Source organism: Balaenoptera borealis (assembly GCF_965194805.1).
Source record: "Balaenoptera borealis genome assembly, chromosome: 13".
Classification (NCBI taxonomy): Eukaryota; Metazoa; Chordata; class Mammalia; order Artiodactyla; family Balaenopteridae; genus Balaenoptera; species Balaenoptera borealis.
Window position 1 is genome coordinate 17,798,893 of NC_138870.1, and position 19,488 is coordinate 17,818,380.

At 35.8% G+C, this 19,488-nt stretch overlaps 1 protein-coding gene across 1 annotated transcript in view; it reads left to right on the top strand.

Moving 5' to 3' along the window:
- Window positions 1-19,488, top strand: part of PDE3A (phosphodiesterase 3A) — a 309,909-nt gene that overhangs the window by 235,983 nt on the left and 54,438 nt on the right. The window contains exons 3-4 of the mRNA XM_082351934.1: window positions 12,900-13,157; window positions 15,164-15,318. Coding sequence (XP_082208060.1) covers window positions 12,900-13,157; window positions 15,164-15,318 — 413 coding nt within the window. The remainder of the gene's footprint in view (window positions 1-12,899; window positions 13,158-15,163; window positions 15,319-19,488) is intronic.

The following is a 19,488-nucleotide window of genomic DNA, read 5'->3' on the forward strand; positions in this document are numbered from 1 at the left end:
CAAGCTTTTCTGCTCTCTCACCTACCCTGCACCTGTTCTTCTACCTCACCAGGATCTCCAGTCCAATTGTCCAATCTTTCTTTCCCATCTGGCAGACCCTTCCTGTTTTCAGTTCATTGCCTTTTCATATAAAACTTCATGCCAAGCAACCCTGGAAAGTACACAGAAAATATATTGGGATCCATGGTCTCCAAACTCAGCTGGACCTTCAGGATCGCCAGAGAATCTAGCCAGCTCTTTCTCATTCCTCTTTCAAACATTCTTCATTCTCTTTTGCACCTCTAACCTCAACATTGCCTGATTTACTTTCTCAACCAGGGACTCAGGACTAATTTACAGAGTAAATAAAAGCCAAAGGGTAAGAACTCCAATTTCTCACCTGCAAATCTACAAACATTCTTCTCTCTCACTGTCACCATGAGAAAGATGCCCTACTGTGAAAGGTTAGTCGCCCCATCCTTTGCTTTCTTCTCTTGCACCTTGATCCATTTATCACCCATTGTCTTTACTGCATTTTAAACCCCTCACACTAGTGGGACCCTCCCCGCTTCAACATTTTTGCCTGCTCACTTACTCACCAGCTCTTTAGAGCCTGTTTTCCCTCTAGATGCGGACAGATCTCTATCTTCCATTGTGCAGCTAGTTTTCACAGAAGAGTTGTCTACATTGTCTTCATTTTCATATCTTCCTTTCCTTGCTCAGTTGATTGCAGTGTGACTCATAACCTCAGTACTTCACTGAGACTGTTCTCTCCAATGTCATGAGTGACTTTCCAGACACTAAACTAATGGATATTTTCCAAAATTTATTAATCTCTCAAATTCATCGGTCTCTGCTGACCACGCCTCCCCTCTTGACAAAAGCATTCCCTTGGCCCGTTTGACCCTACACTCTTAGTTTTCAGTTGTTCCTTCTCATTTTCCTTTGTGGGTTTCTCTCTCCCCCCTGGCCCTTAAAAGTTGATATTGATTATGGCTTTGCCCTCGGTCCACTTCTCTTTCTCCTTATACACTCCCACGGCAGTGTTATGGAAATGGCCGTGTCTATGGCGTCAATACCCAAATGCGTATTTCCAGTTCAGGTGTCCCTCCTGAAGTGCAACTGGAGTCATCCTGTGAACACCACAGAGTTACTCAAAGATGCGTATCTCGCATCCACACCAAAGCTTCTTTCTTCTCCAATAACTTAGGGAAAGATTATTAGCTGCCCATCTGCCCAAGCCCAAAGCCTGAAAATCAACCTGACTTCTTCCTTTATACATACCGATAACATCACTACGCTGCAGGGTTTCTCATGGCCTTTAGTAGGTCATCAAAGCTCTTGAATTTGGCTCATCTTCCTGTCTTGATATGTTCCCTCAAATCTCTCCAGACACATCCTTTTCTTCTTTTTTTTAAAAATAAATTTAGATATAATCGATACATAACATTGTATTAGTTTCAGGTGTATAACATAATGATTCAATATTTGTGTATGTTGCTAAATGTTCACCACAGCTAGTCTAGTGGTGACATCCATCACGATACGTAGTTAACAAATTTATTTTCCTGTGATGAAAACTTTTAAGATCTACTATCTTAGCAACTTTCAAATATACAATACAGTATTATTAACTATAGTCAGCATGCTGTTCACAGACAACATGCTTTTCAACCTGAAGCACTCTGACCTTCACTGAACTTTGTCCCCAAAAGACCATTCTTTTTCTACCTCCAGTCCTTTTAAGATTTTTGTCTTTTCCAGAAAGTATTAATCCATATACCTCAATCCTGTACTTACTCTTTTCATACATGTGGCAGATTATAGAAAAATGTAGAGTTGCTTTTTTTGATCAGTACTATTACTTCTCTTTGGCAGTTTCACTGTTTTCTGGATAGTAGTTATTCTAGAATCATTTGTTGAATAAAATTTTTATTCATGATTTCAGTATTATAGTCTAACAATTCTTGATATTTTATTTAACTTTAAGATTAGAACATGAAACTGTACTGGAAGGTTAAATGTTTTAGGATGGCTTCAAGAAAATTCAGTTATTTGTTTTAAGGAAATACCTCGGACAATATAATTTATTTGTCTCTATATTTCTTTAAGACATAGAACAGGAGAGAGGAAATTTACTTATCTTTAGAGGTTTAGAGAATGCTACTTACGACTTAACTCATTCTTGATGTCACTGAGTGCCTAAAAAGTACCAGATAGTAAGTGAGGCTCCGGGGTTAAACTGGTAAACAAAAATTAGCATTGCCTTTGTCCTCCTAAAACTTTCAGCCTAAAAGAGGAAGACCAACTTTCATCAAATGATCACATACCAAAAGTTGAATGGAAAACTGTCACAAATGCAGTGAGAGAGGTTCTCTGACTACATGTGAGAACTGCTCAGAGATGGAAGGTTTCTCAGAAGTTACAGCTCCCAGGGTTTTTCAGCTGTTTGTTTTTGGTTTTGGTGCTTCCAGTGGATGAAGTACAGGAGTGCCTCAGCAGGCATTCATATGGCAACCAGAGTGGACGCTACTGCAAGAGTGCAGGGAAGATCTCCCAGGTCAACAGTAGTGGAAGCAAATCAGTAGCATCGAATAAGTGCCCATTGCATGCAAGGTGGCAAAGAATCTGGTGATAACACAGTGGGGATAAAGAAAATGCCAGTGAAGGCTCACAAAACCCTTGTGTTAAATGTGCATTTTGATGGTTTTGTTTTATGAATATTTTAATCACACTAGAGAATTACACGTGGAAAAATTTATATCAAATTGTGTATGAAAATGGGTCATGTTTACCTTGGGTAGCTTATAAAAATGGAGAAAGGTAACAGAGCCAAAATGTTTGTAATTGAGACAAAAATTATTAAGGATGTAGTTCCAGTTTCACTTTAACAATGATCCTGAGAGATATAACACAACTTAAGATTTTTTATTACTTTCTACCAATAGTCTTATGTAAGGTTTTTGTGTTTTGTTTTGGTTTTAGTTTTTGTGTTTTCTTTTTTTCTATGAAAAAAGAAACTAAACTATCTGTTAATGAGGAAGCAGCACTCATTCAAAAAGATGTTCAGACAACTGGAGTTCTTTTTTAAAGGCAGAATACTGCCATCTGTTGTTCACTGAAATTGTTTCTAGGCTAAGCAAACAGAAACCTCAAGTTCAAGTTTAACAGCAATTCTTAAAATTCAACAAACAAAAGACCATCAAAATTCATCACCTTTAGGAGTTCATACTTATTTCAGAGACTCTGATTTTTTTCTATAATATTTACAAGCTTGTGCTCAATCAGAGAATCCAGTTTCTTCCACTAACAGAAATAATCATGCTTTTTATTTACATAGCAACTTATACTTAACTAAGCCTTCCCAGTTCATTTGCGTGAGCAGTCCTGGGAACGGTCCATTACCTGAATTCCTCCTAGTTTTGCCAGCCACCTCATCTTTTTATAATTAGAAGAAACAGAGAGAACCAGCCTGGAAATCAAAGGCAGCTAAGGTTATCTTCTCAGAGATATGGGTGCTTACTCGTGTAAGCGATTTCATAAGTATGTTTTATTGCCTAAATAATAAAACAGTATTCTGTGATAGTTGTTATTTTTGAGGTTGTTGGGTGAATTTGCTAGTGTCTGGAAGATCTTAGAAAACATAAACAGAGGGACAATTTTAACACTTTGGGGCTTATTTGCAGACAGATTGTAAGGAAATATATAAGGACACAAGACCATGTATTACATCCTATTTGGTGACATGGAATGTTCTCTGACCATCAAAAGAGAGGGAAGTTAAGAATTCTGGTAACTGCTGGAGTTTGCTGTGTCTCACATCTCAAATGGGCCCCGACCAACTGAGATGTTTTTAGAGAGCAGTTTGATGAAGGGCCCTGTATGTTTTCCTCCTACTGTACATACATATTATCTTAAGGAGAAAATCCAAAGGTCAACTCATATTCCCTGCCAGAAAATTAAAATAAGCAAACATCTGCTTCCTTAGGATGACATTTAGCCAAGGTTCAGCCTACAATGAGTTACTGCAAAATTTTCACATGATTTCATTTTTTAAAAATTTCCCAACCAACTTCAAGTCTAAAATTATAAATGGGTCCTATGAAAGTATAAACACATATGCAATTCTGCTGGCTCTGAGGTCAGAACCAGTAATGCACCAAAGATCATTTATTGAATCCAGCTCATCTTCTAAATGAATTTAGACTAAGAGACTGCTTCCTGGTATCAGAGAGAAAGATTTGGAGGGCAAGGGGTGGAAAACTGCTTTAGAGAAGTAGGATGAGACAGCTCCCCAAAGCCTATCAGGCATCTTTTCCCAGCATTAGGACCAAAGCTGGGTAAGAAAAGTCCCAGTGACTCCTTTTAGGTGTCATCCCTTATACTGTTTATTCCTCCCTTATCCCAATTCCCTTTTCACCCTGAGAATGTTCTTCCCATGCCGTGTTTGCCTCCCAGGGTGTCTCCCAAGATGACTAAATAGAAAGAAATAAAAAAAAATTTCCAACAATGGAGCTAAGATGCCTACTTTTAGAATTCCTTTCACATAGTGTGTTATAAATCATACCAGTGCAGTCAACCATATTAACTGAAACCAGGACTTCTGTACAATTACTTTCTAAGAGCCTAAAATTAATCTCAGAACTACTCTGAGTATATAGGAGTAGGGGATACAATCTTTATGAATATATTTACCTAGAATAAAGAGTGAAACTAAGTTTTTGCATTTGTTGTTTTGTTTTGTTTTGTCAGTAGAGAAATGATATCTCTATGCTGCCTTCATTTATAAAGAAACTACTGACCCAGTGTATGTAGTAGACAAACACACACATACATATGCATCCCTTTTAGCACATAATCTTTTTCAGTGCAATAATAATAATGATGGTGGTGCTATATAATATTTTTCAAACATGTACCGGAGGCCACGCACTCTACTGAGGTCTTTATGTGCCTGATCTCATTGATTCATCAATAATACTATACAGCAGGCATTATTATTGCCCTCTTTTTAGAGATGAGAAAACAAGAGCTAAGGAGATAAGTGACTTTCCCCAATTCTCACCAGATCTGAAATTTGAACACCGGCAGTCTGACTCTAGATCCTGTGTTCTTAAAGGCCCCATGTACTACCTCGTAAAATAAAAATTTGATATTGATGAATGAATAAAACTTCCTCTCTTATATCCCAATTTTTTATACCTTTGCTTCCAACTTCTCACATATACGACCTCCCAAATTACATACGTGATGAAAATATACACTTGTACCTTTTTGTGCATCACGTGTTAATTCATAAACCAAACTTCACTTTTTATCCCTTGTTCCAGGAGTGGTAGTGCATAGCTTTAATGTAGCTATTAAATTATGTCTCATTTCAAGTGAAAGAATGTGTTGGGTTTAAAGTAGTATGGAGCCCTCTTAATCAGTAGTTGATCTGTTAATTTTAAAAGTTTTTAAAGCAGAGAATCATAAAAATATAACATATTTTCCATATCTCTAGCAATATGTTGATATTTTAACTTGATACATATGAATATGTAGATTTCACACATTTGTGATGAAGAGCCAAGAATGTTTCTCTTTGGGTATATTTTTACTGTATTGATTAGAGTTCCAAGTTATGTTACATGCAGCACACCCATACTTCATGATATATGACTACCACGTTCAGGGTTGTTTTTGTTTTGCTTTGTTTTTTGTTTTTTGTTTTTACAGTAGAAATGACAGCCATTTGGAAGCATTCTGAGTTGAAAATCTTTCAGGCACATTATCATTTTCTTCTTGAATCTTTGCAGTTATATCACCCCTACTTAATTTAACAGAAATCATTGTCGGGGCCTCATCTTTATGAGTCTGTTCATGAAGTCTTTAAAATTATTCAACTTAGTTTTTAAAGAAACTATTCCATTGTTTACTCACATATCACTGGTTTATAGATATTTTATTGGCATATGTAAGTTACAGTGACAGTTGCCACTGGCCTAAACAGATTTAGGACCAAACAAAACTGACACTTGGTAAATGTGCAACTCAACTATTGGGAATGGAAGTTCTAGAAAATAGTCTATTCCCCATAAGTACTTGGTGTACGTTAGACATTTTACCATAGGAGGGAAACAGCCATCAGTGACTCAATAATAAGTTAGAAGGTGAAGCTTGAGTAAGATTAGCAATTGGTGAAGCAAGGACTTTTTGAAGTCTATGTAATAATTTTAAAAGGTTTTTTATGTCTGTATAACACAGGGAACTGCATTCAATATCCTATTATAAACCATAATGGAAAAGAATATGAAAAAGAGTTTATTTATGTATATCTCTGAATCACTTTGCTGTACAGCAGAAATTAATGCAATATTATAAGTCAACTATACTTCAGTAAAATGAAATTTAAAAGTAAATAAATCAAAATCTTTTTTTAAAAATTTAAAATTCTTAATGAGCCAAGAAATAAGTTTTAAAATTATTTGATTCTTTCTTCTTTGATGTTTGTGTGTGTATGTATGTTATGTAAAGAAATGCTTTAGGCTTACAGAATTGGGAGGGATCTTAGAAAGATAAAGGGGAATTCTCTGATTTTGCAGGGGCAGAGCCCGAGGGCTCCAATGGATACAGTATCGCCTAGAGAAAAGCCATGGTTGATTTTGGAAACCATCATAAAACTTAAAATATTGAACCAAAAAAAAAGTGGCCTAATTTGAGGGATAAAGAATCTCAACTAGGTTATCGAGATAATTATCTCAGTTCTAGTGCTTTTGCGTTTATAACCTATCTTTGAGCTTCATGTAGAATTATGAAGAGAGGCTTTTGTGCTGCTTCCAATTCTTTTCCTCCAGTTAGAATAAATTAATGTCCAAAGCAAGTGACACATCAAATGATTCACTAAGTCGGAAGACTTGAGAATTATTACATCTTCTGCCTGTGGGCAGGGATGTATTTAACCTATTTCATTAAGTTATCAGTTTAATCTTTGCTTCAAAATGTATAGGGAGAAGAACTATAACGTGACTATACTGGTGCTGCCCCCCAAAAAAATTTGTCAAGAATTGGATGCCTTATCTTCACCCCACCCTCTATACCAGATAATCTCCCTAATCATTTTGAGTCAGTAATTACTGTTGACATCAACTTTCCCAAACCCTTTCTGATTTCCCGCTTGGGCACTTTCACTTTCTTGGAGTGAAATGATGTTTGTTTACTTCTTTTTTTTTGTTTACCTTGTTCCGGTAGTTATTTCATAAGACTTCTTAATGATATTTTTCTTTCAGAAATTCTCCATTTCTGAACAATATGTTGATAGAAACCCAAACACAGTGCCGCAGTAAATAATCTGTCATGTTCCTTAAACATATATAATTTTGTTTTACATTCTAGTAGTCGTTTGACCACATAGATTTATTTGCTAAATTTTTCATAATTTGCAGCTTATGGTGGTTTAGAAATTTAGATGCCCTTTATAGAGTGCAAATTTTTTCTGACCCCTACACATTTTCAAAGCTTTCCCCTTTATCATACCAGAACTGTAATTTCAAAGTTTTACCACAGAAGTAGTGACAGTAAAAACAAAATTTCTATAATTGAATTGATTGATACATGCCTAGTCTAGGAGTTACATCTAATGTTATTTCTAAGTGTATTTGTTTTTGTTTCCTTAACTTATCTCTGACTCCAGATTTTCTTGGCCCTTGGTTTATGTTGATTAAAGTAACTTGGAAGCAAGCTAGATTGTTACCATAGCAACCAGCATTGCGTAGGACATCCTGGAGATGGTGAAGTAGACTGGAAGAAGATAAAGGGGGGAAGGAAGATGCTGAAAGAACGGGGTGCTTTGAAAAGTGGTGGATTTACCAAAAGAATCAGTTATTTTTGGTTTGATATATAAAACTGCACTTTACTCCACTGTTTATCAGACTTAAATTCCAGATTTTCTATTTAGAGGTGGCAATACAAATTTTGTTGTCATTTAAATAGTGCCCAGGGAATTATACTTGCATTTTCTTAAATGTTAAATATAAGTATTTCCATTATAAGGAGAGTCTGCAAAGTAAAATGTTTTTTATTGCTTGGTCACTCTTTTCAAGGAAAAGATTCGTTTGATCATATGCACCGTAAAAAGACTCAACTGTGGTTTTATGCTCAGTAGAGTTGGTTATTGCACTCAAAGATGATTTCAGGCTGTAAGCTTAAGACTTTCCTTTAAAGTAGCTTTAATATAAACTTAACCTTTAGTGTTTATTATCACTAGCTAAGATTTCACCAGTTAAATGAAATTTTTTCCGAGTGTTATTTGGTATACCTAGACATTGAATTATATTATTTTGAAAGTTGAATAGGTGTGGAAATACCCTCTGTGTGAGTCACTCTGTGTTGTTTCATATTTTGGATCATATGATGAAAAAACACTACCAATCAGCCTAAGCCCCTCTCCCCTGAAATTCCTTTATAGTGACTCCCTGAACGTGCCTGGGTCTTTATAATTTGCCTGCTGTTTATTGAAACAGCAGCCCATCTATCCTCCAGCCTTTCATCATTTCGTGTGTGGTTAGCCTTGGCAAGTTTGTGGCAAACAAATCTGATTGTTGGTTTTAGATTTCATGCCTCATTGAAGCCTTTCATTATTTGAGCCAAAAACTGATGATAACTTCTTATGTGTGATACAACTTTGAATTGTTACACAATTTTAATTTTTAAATCATAAAACTAATAAAAGAAAGACCTGACTTTATAACAGTAGGGAGACTTTTCCAGTAGTTGAAGTGTTTGGTTTCTTAGCCAATTCCAATATGGGTAATATGCTTTTTTTTTTTTAATAGATCTTTAATTGGAGTGTAATTGCTTCACAATACGGTGTTAGTTTCTGTTGCACAACAAAGCAAATCAGCTTGGCCTGAGTATTGCTTTTGTTTTCACTTGAAGACCTTTGCTTTCACAAAAGCTACAGTATAAGTAACATTGAATTACATAATGTGCTTGTTTTCTAAGTTCTTATGTAACACTAACATTGGCTTACAAGGATGAGTTTTCAGTTCTGTTTCTATTTTAAAGTTAGTTTTAAATTTTTAGTTATTTGTTTTTTTCTGAGTATATAAGAAATACATCCATTACTTTAAAAAAAGACATAAAATTAGAGAATTATAAGATGCATTTGTTTTCTCACCAATAATTTATTTTAAAATGTAATTATGATTGTCAATAAGCACGTTCTAATTTTTCTTCAGATTTGTAAGTTTTATGTACTGAGACCATTTTTAGAAAATCTCTTTATTAACTATTAGAACATAAACTGTTAATTTTATTGTCAAAACATCTTAAAATTTTATGTCCTGGATACAAAGTTTGACTTAAAATTTAATTTTTTAGGGAAATAGTACAGTGATGTACTAGTTTAAGATTATTAGAACAACATGGGTAGGAATAAATAGTACTGTTTCATAAGATCACACTGGGTGAGTTTTTCAGAAGCATAATAATTAGAGATGCACTTGAAAATACGTTTCTACAAGGGAATGTTAACCTAATTGAGTGGCATTTCTCACAAACATTTTTTAAGTTAACAATGTAAATAAAAATGTGAAATACACATAATTATATTTCCTAAAGCTATTAATATTACACTTAAATTTTCATGTTGGTTCATGGAAGATATTTAAACCTACAAAGAGAGAAAAACATGGCACAATGATTAAATAAAGGGTTAAATAATTACAGATATATTTAGTAACGTACAATGAAAACGTTCAGTATTTATTTCGGCCTGCTAGTTCAGCTCTTGAGCCGTGGAAATAGAGTATGTATTTGTGTTTGCAGCCTGACGTTTCCATGCTCTAGCTATCTGATTCTGAGTTATTTTTGACTCAGTTATTTGGCAAGTTATTTTTTTTTAAATAGGTTTTTTTTTTCAATTTATTTATTTTTTTTGGTTGCGTTAGGTCTTCATTGCTGCACGTGGGCTTCCTCTAGTTGCGGCGAGCGGGGGCTGCTCTTCGTTGTGGTGCACGGGCTTCTCATTGCGGTGGCTTCTCTTGTTGCGGAGCACGGGCCCTAGGCACGTGGGCTTCAGTAGTTGTGGCTCGCGGGCTCAGTAGTTGTTGCTCGCAGGCTCTAGAGCACAGGCTCAGTAGTTGTGGCACACGGGCTTAGTTGCTAAGCGGCATGTGGGATCTTCCTGGACCAGGGCTCGAATCCGTGTCCCTTGCGTTGGCAGGTGGAGTCTTAACCACTGCGCCACCGGGAAGTCCTGACAAGTTTTTTTTTTTTTTTTTAAAGATTGATTGATTGATTGATTGATTGATTGCTAGGTTGGGTCTTCGTTTCTGTGCTCGGGCTTTCTCTAGCTGCGGCAAGTGGGGGCCACTCTTCATCGCGGTGCACGGGCCTCTCACTATCGCGGCCTCTCTTGTTGCGGAGCACAGGCTCCAGAGCGCAGGCTCAGTAGTTGTGGTTCACGGGCCCAGTTGCTCCACAGCATGTGGGATCCTCCCAGACCAGGGCTCGAACCCGTATCCCCTGCATTAGCAGGCAGATTCTCAACCACTGCGCCACCAGGGAAGCCCCCTGGCAAGTTATTTTTGACTAATAAAAATGAATGTAATAAGAGTACCTACCTTGTAGACTGTGCTGAATAAATATCAGCTGTCACCATTATTATCCACCATTATTATTATTGCTACTCTTATTATTCTAGTACGAAAAGACATAATTTCTGTATGATAGCTTTACAGAATAATTCATCCTTGCTTATAGTTATTATAAGACTAGATACCTTCACAGATGTTGGATGTTTTCATAATTATCATATTTTTCTGATTGCAAAAAATATATGTCCACTTTTTCTGTGACATACTTTATAAAAATAAAACTATTTTATGAATATTCTTCCAAATAAACATTTATAGACCTACCCAAATCTTTTAAATAAGTACATTATACTTTATAGTGTATTTGTAATATAACTTTTTAAAACAATTTCTCTGTTGATAATGCATTTATGGCCACATTCTTTGATTGTTATCAGAGCATTGCAGTATCCTTTGTGACCTTATCTTTATATTTTTGTGCATATGTAGTTTTTCTTTGGACTAGATGTCTACATTGTCTTGCTAGATTATAGGATATATACATTTAAACTATAAATTGATAGACTCAGCAAGAATTTCTTTGCAAAAATATTGGATTATTTTTTACTCACTGCTCATTTCCCCAAACCATTACTAATACTTGGTGCTAGCAGTCTTTTATTATTTTGCAATTTAATAAGTAAACATTGTTTTTATTGCTTTAGTTTGTGTCTTAAATATTCGGGAGGCAAGTAGCTTTTGTATATTTGATTATTAAATTTTGTTTGAATTGTATATTCATTTCCTTTTTCCAAGTTTATCTTTTATTGATTTTTTTAAAAGACCTTTTATTTGCATATGTTTTATCTTCTCTGGGTGGCAGATATTTTCTCATGGACTATTTGTTTTTTACCTTTGCTTATGGCATATTTGCTTATGAGAAGTTTATGTCTTCATTTAGTCAGATCTGTTAGATATTTTCTTGACAGTTTATGCCATTTATATTATTTTTAACGGTCTTCCTAATCCCAAGATTATAAAATTTTTCATCTCTCTGGAGTTTATTTTTAAGTCTGTTGTGAAAGAATGATTAAACTTTTTTTTCTCCCAAATACATAGCCAAACGTCTAATAGCCTCTTATTGAAAAACTCCAGAATTATTATTACTATTATTTATATAATTATCATTATTGAACACTTATAATTGTTCGCTTACAGCACAACAGTAAGTGTTTTACCTATAATCTCCCTTTCACTTCTTATCATTACCTTCTGAGGTTGGTACTCTACTACATCCATTTTACAGACAGAGAAGTCACAGCACCGAGAGCTTACTAACTTGCCAAATCATGCAGCTAGAAAGTGGTAGGGTCAGGAAGTCGTGATGGGGATGTAAGTAGCCAAGTTCCAGAACCTCACGCCAATCACTGTGTTATTCAGTTTACAGTTCCGTGGGTTCCTTGTGCCTCATACTGTGGTAGCATTCCAATATTAACAGTCATCTGCATGCCGTCTTTAAGCTTCACCTACTTTCTTAACCTTGACCCTGCCCATGCTCTCCCTTATTCCCACATCTTCCTGCCTACGTTCCTGCCTGACCAGCAGGGTGAGGAATGGTCCTGTCCTTTGTTTCTAATGCTCTTCATTTCTTTAGCAAATATAGAGTAGTAGCTCTAAATCTGATAGGCAGTTTGGCAGACTAGGACAGATGTGCCACGGAATTCCAGAACTGAAATTTCTGTTCTTACCAACCACAAGAAGAGGGACAATTTGTGAATCTGAACAAGTTGAGTTGCTTTTTGTGCTTATCTCTAATATTAGTTGAATAATTATCACACACCTGGCTCAAATATCACACTAGAATATTACTAAAAGTAAAATTTTATACTATATTAGTGTTGCTTTTCAGAATGAAATTTCTTTTTTATGGCTGAGTAGTATTCCATTTTATATATATATATATGTGTGTGTGTGTGTGTGTATAAAACATCTTTTTCCATTCATCTATCAATGGACACTTTCTAAATAATATACATTAAAATGTTGAGCTCTTCATAAGTGGTGATCAATATGAATTTTTTTTTTTGTTTCCTGAAACTTCCTATTTTTTAAAAACTGGTGTTTATCTTTGTATCTCTTCAAAGTGCCTCCATAGGTTCTAACAGTAAAAATGTGCCCTGAACACAAAAATGGCAAAAGCCATGGCAAATTTTGGCAAAATTTGAAACAGAAATGTGATTTGAATGTTACTTTACTGCAACCCTAGTGTCACTTCAGTCTGCTTTTCAGAAAAAGCCCAGTTTCCCTCCCTGTGCCTCCAGCCTCAGGCCTTTCTCGCCCGACCTCCTGTGTTTGGTGTCTCAGTCTCCAGGAACCAGTATCACTGTGGACATTGCCGTGATGGGCGAGGCTCACGGCCTCATCACCGACCTCCTGGCAGACCCTTCTCTGCCCCCCAACGTGTGCACGTCCCTGAGGGCAGTGAGCAACCTTCTCAGCACGCAGCTCACCATCCAGGCCATTCACAAGCCCAGAGTGAACCCCATCGTTTCCTTCAGTGAAAACTATACCTGCTCTGATTCTGAGGAAAGCTCTGAAAAAGACAAGCTGGCTATTCCCAAGGTAGGTATTAATGACATGCTCCTGAAAGGGTGAAACCGTTTCTTTCCATTGTCTCCTGGGCCTCTTTCTTGTCACCCCAAACCCACATGGAGATTCATATCAGTGACTCCCCAAAGATGTGTCTGTCAGTCATGGTGACCAAAGTAATACTAATGTAAACATAAAGACTTCCATCCTTACACGTGATAGCTTTCTGTAATGAAAAAAATTTACCTTTTTGCATTACCTTTTTTTTTTCAGACGTTCAAGAAATTTTTTTCTCCTCTGTACCAGGATTTGTTCTGTGGGATAAAGATATAGTGGTGATAAAAAATTTAAAAAAAAAAAAAAAAAACAGGCAAAAATCCCTGCTCCCACTCTTGTGGATTCTGTTTAAAATTCATTGCCTTCTGAAACACAAGATTCCTTTGCTCTTTGATTTCTTAGTATGGTAACCTTCATAGTACCCTCATGTCTTTCCCAAACCCGACAAGTTTTGAACTTAGAAAAGTTCTAGTTGATTTTAGATTATTTAAAGCAAAAGACGGCCTTAGTGATTCATGTATTTTCTTCTTTTTACATATAACATATAAGAGTTTTACAAAAGTAAGCTCTGGGGAAATAGGGTTCTGCACCCAGTTTAGACCTCAGTATTAGTTAAAAACAAGTCATGCTAAAGACTAAAAAAAAGAATCAGAATTTCAGTGGTCTCAGGTACATCCAGCGCACTTATTTATTTGGTAAACAAGCAGCTGTCCTCTGGAGCTGGTGGTCAGTCAGTAACATCTGTGTTCTTGCCATTGTGAGTCTCTTGATTCAGGACAGTGTCCTTCACACAGCTTTGTCAGTTAAGTTGTTTAAGTTTCCTTTGAACATCTACTTCTCTGAGAAAGATACGGCTAAGCATGATAATATAACAATAAAGGAATGGGGAGAGAGTAACTGATTCCCTTGGGCCTCAAAATAGACATGAAGTCAGTGACAGATTTACAGACAATAATGCTGATATTTACAGTGCTTGACCTTTTCTCTTCCTATTGAATTACATTCTAAGATGCATATCAAGATCTTTAAGAGATTTTGGAAACTATTTAGTATCAGAGGTCTTCTTGAATCCCGAGGTGCCATATCCTCACTTCTCAGAGTTTTTACCATCTTCAGGAAGAGCAGTCTGAGTCTTTGTTAAACTCTGCCTACACAGTTGTTCTCCTTGGGGTAACTGGCCACACATAAAAATGGATTGAGCTCCTACCTCTTATAACTATTGCTGTAGTTGTGTTAGATTACCTTCCCTTTCATTTTTAAGATTAAGACTCTCGTTAGAGGGCCCGTGCTCATGCTGGTGAGCTCAGAACCATGCCTGAGTGCTTGATGGTGCCACAGATCCCACTTAGGATATGGTAGGAAAAGAAATAACAAAGAGGGGGTCACAGGTCGACCAGCAGAGTCTTCTATTAAGAGGAGTTGGTCCTAATGACTTTACCCATTTGCCTGTCTTAAGTCATGTTAACCACAAGAGAGGTGGTACATCTTGTGAGTTATACTCTTACCCTTAGCTCCTGTCATGTGTGAATCAAGAAATTAAAAATGAATCAATAAACACTTCAATATAGCGACTACTATTGTGCTAGATGATAAAAATTAATCCATGTCCCACACGAGTGTCCTTTGAGGAAAATCTACTGGTCATAATAACTAACTAACATGATGTGTGTATAGGTGTATAAGCCCTATTGAACTAATATAACTATAAAATTATCACAAAGGTGATTGATTCTCATTTCCCATAATCCCATATTTGTGTGAACATTGAAATGAAGATCCCCAAAATGTTATTTTTATAATATTCATTGATTTGGGCCAGAGTTTCTTATTGAATTTCTGAGTGCCCAAATTTTAGATAAATGATATTCAACCAATGTAGTTTAATAAACTCACTGCCAATTAAAAACCCATTTTATTTCATTATGTAGAAATTAGTGATAGAAAATATGCTTGGTAATAAAATCAACGCTCCTTCTTCCCAGCGCCTGAGGAGGAGTTTGCCCCCTGGTTTGCTGAGACGAGTTTCATCAACTTGGACAACCACCACGTCAGCCACGGGTCTGCCCACTTTGGAGCCTGCCCCAGTACGGAGGGACCGTAGTGCCAGCATCAAACTGCATGAAGCACCTTCATCCAGGTTAGGCAGTGCTCCTGATGGTTTCATATGTCTTGGAGAAGTTTTTTTTTTTTTTTTACCAAAAATGAATTATAGATTACAGTGGAAGGGAGGCCCAGCCAATTATAGTTGGCTGGAGGCCAGCTTTGAAAATGAAAAAGGTGGATGGTTTAAATCCAGAGCAGTATAGGGATTAACATCAGATAATTAGGCTTAAATTGTGTTGTGTGGCCTTAAGTATAAATGGGGATGGTGACTTGAGGTGATGCCTGCCACTGTCACTTTGGGTGGAAAGGGTGAGCCCAGAATAAAGGTGGGCTAGGTTTTACCTAGACTGTGATCTATATTGGATCTTTAAATCAAAGGTATCCAACCTGACATTTGCAAATGATGGTTAGATTTCCCCCAGCCCACCAGACCAGCTCTCCTAGCATTATTTCAAAGGCAGAAGATCAGATCAAAAAATAGATCATCATTCTAAGAGCACCGAAATATCTTCAAACAGCTGGTAATTTAAACTTTGTTTAGATAGTGAACAGACTGGTGGTTACCAGAGGTGGGGGGTCGGAGGTAGACAAAATGGGTCAAGGGGTTCAAAAAGGTACAAACGCAATTATAAAATAAATGAGTCATGGGGATTTAATGTACAGCATGGTGACTGTGGTTAATGATATTGTATTGTATATTTGAAAGTTGCTAAGAGAGTAGAGCTTAAAAGTCCTCATCAGAAGAAAAGAAAATTTTGCAACTCTGCATGTCGTTGGATGTTCACTAGACTTACGGTGATGATCATTCACAGTATACATAAATATCAAACCATTATGTTATATACCTGAAGCAAATATAATGTTACATGTCAACTGTACCTCAATAAAAATAGAATAAACTTTATTTAGTATATTAGTGATAATTTTACAAAGTGACTGAAAAGTCAGAGTTACCAAAGCTAAAGGAAAGATAATACAAAGATCTAGAAAGAGTTTTGAAGAAAACATCATCATGAAAGAGGTGCTTTCAGAGGGAGCTACTGTGTTTGTCCTTTTCTATTTAGAATAGAAATAGCATACCTTATGTGAATAATAGTTATGAGCACCTTTACCACGTGATTTCAGGTTTGTGAAACATTTGCATCAATTTTATTAATGACCTAATGACTGAAAAATTACCACATCTTTGTTGAACTACATGATGGCAATATTAGAAGTGATTTTCTCTTGACCTTGGCTTTGAATATAAATAAAGCACCATTCTGAGACTGGCAAAGAAATGGAAACCTTTCAAATCTTACGAATTTAATGACGGCTAACTTCTCTTGCTTTGTTGATTAGAAACATAATTGGTTTCTTCCACATTAACATATTATTGGTAGTCTAATAAACCTATAGAATCAGAAGCAATTTTGAATGATTCTTTCTTTCACATATCAGTATAATTCCACTTTGTCTTATTACCTGGATGTTTGTAAAACTTCTAAGCATCACCATAGGAGGATGTTACCCAATCTGTTTCATGAACATTTCCTAAAGTTTAAAATTACAAGTCATTGATGATATTTTCCTATGAAAATATTGACCACTCTCGACTTCTACTGCAGCAAATACTGATAAGTAGTAGGGAATTATAGTTAAATATTCGTTGCTTAAGAAAATGAATTTGTGTTCTCAGTGTATATCTTTATTTTACCAACACACCTTGGCAAGCATGCTCCTTTACTTAGTTTCCATAGAATGACCCTACCAAAAATCCATTCAAGCATTCTTAAATGCCTCCTTTCTTTGTGTTATTGTTTGTTACTTCTCATCAAATTTCTTTTCTCCTACTTCTCTCTTATTTTAGTTAAATGAGATTGGGGGCTAACATTGAAATCATCGTGAGGAAGAAGCTTTCAAAAACTTCTATGAGCTTAACTGCTAAAGATTTTGTCATTCTGCTTTATGGAATAAATACTCATGCTCAAATATTTTCAAAATAGATAAGGAATAGCATACAATCCCATTCATTCTCTTTGTCCTAAAAATACTAATAGATGTCTTGCCTGGGTATGCTTTTTTCCACTGTCTAACTTACTATTCCTTAATTTCACTATCCTATTAAAAGTCCTGATATAAAATCTGAGAATGATACAACTTTTTCACCATTATAAAGAAATAAAATTCATTCTGAAGAGAATTTGAGCCCTTTAAGGGAAAACCATGTATAAGTAAGTAGCAATGGTACCACCATTAAATACAGCTAGTTTTGGTTGATTCATCCTTTGTCGTGTGTGAAAATAGTGAAAAGATAGCCTCAGATCATCTCCAGCCCTGATGATACACCAAATTTAAAACCTCTTCACTTAGGAGACCTATTCCTAAACCTGCTGACTCATTTCAAAACTGATTTGAGTTTTAGCCTTTGAAGTTTCTTCCCTGTCAACCCTTTTATTTCTTCCTTTCCATGTCTGTCTTTTTATTGAGGCTCCCTGAGGACTGCAGTGATCAAAAGAAGAACAAGAGTGGGAAGTGAAAAGTAGAAACAGTCCTCAGCTTATATTCCTTTAGGTACAGAGCTGGATGATTTACTCCTGGGTAGTTTTAAATCCAGCTGAGTGAAAAGACACTGGATTGAGAAGCAGAATCTTGGCCCTATCCCTCAGAGATGTGTATCCAGAGCCTTGGTACTCACCAGAGGGAATTCTTAGGAAGAAAGGGAACAATGGTACAACTGGAGTAAAATTAGGTGGAAGAATGCCAGTAGGTGCGTTAAAAAAAAATAGGCTTGAGAGAAATAAAAAAGTCTGAAATAAATCATACTCTAAGCATTTCATGTTGGCCTTGGAACTGACTGACCCCTGCCCCTGTATATTAGGCAGAAAGAACGCTGTAAACTCAGTAAAAGAAACTGTTAGGACCTGGTAAGACTTTTAGGACCTAGGATGAAGTTTTTATAGATAGAACTAAGGTTATAAAATCCACTTTTGTGGAGGAGGGTTGAGATCTTCTACAACAGATGCACAGATAGTTTTCCCCTGCTGTGTTAGTGTGGGAAGACCAAGTAAAGTTTTCCCCAAGCTATTTTCCTCTCTGGAATTCAAATCATTCCATATTCATGAGATTTAAACAGGAATCAAGACGGTGAAGTTCAATAGGCAGCTGAAAACTATTGCAAGGATCACACAAAGCAATGAATTTGAAAGTGCCTGTAAATTACAGTGTGTATGCGTGTGTGTGTGTGTGTGTGTGTGTGTATATATACACACACACATATACACACCTATACATATATTGATTTGTTATTTTATCAATAATATCTGTTTAATAAATTAATATTTATTATATTAAGAAAGGATATATAGCTGGAATTTTATTTATCTTGAAGTTCATTAACTTCCCATACATTAAAGATGCTCCATTATTGCACTTTATGAAACTTCTCAAAATGAGCATATTTTAAATGTTTTTATTAAAGAAATATAAAACAGTAGCAGGCAATTTTTGAGTTAGCTTTCATAATATAACTTTTTTAAGATATTAAAAAATAAATTCAGTTAATGTTAAGGTCTTATCTTTTAAAAGTCTACATAGAAAAGTCACAACCCATTTATTGTACAATGTGCTAAGAAAACATCTAGGCCACATATACATTACATAAAATTTCTTCACAATAAGTTTTCTTTTTTTTAAGTCTTATAAGTCAATCAATCCAGCAAAAGGAGTTGAAAGAATAGTGGTAGAAGGAAATAATTGGTGTACTTATCTATCTCAGATTCAAAGTTTTCTTTGATTTTATTGTTTCAAAATTCCAGGCATTTGTGAAGTGCCTAGGATGAGATTTCTAAGAAGGATATGAAACAAATATTATTTTGTAGGCTTTCCTTAATTGTATTTGATAATTGCTGGAGTTCATTCCACAATTTCAAATGCTATTTAAAATAAGGAGAAAAGATGAAGTTTTAAAATACCTGGGTCTACAGTTGAAGAAAAATCTCTCTGAAAAAAGAAAAAGAAAGAGAAGAAATGAGGTAACAAGTGGCAGAATGTCAAATCAGACTCAACACAAATTACAGATCTCTCCCATTGCTAAACTTACTAATAATAAAGGGATAGAGGAAGTAGCCAACAAATGCTCAGCATCCTTCCCTTTGAGAGGTCTCAAACTGGTAGTACAACAGCCTAAAAGTCCTTTTACTCCACGTTAGCATGTGTTCTGGTT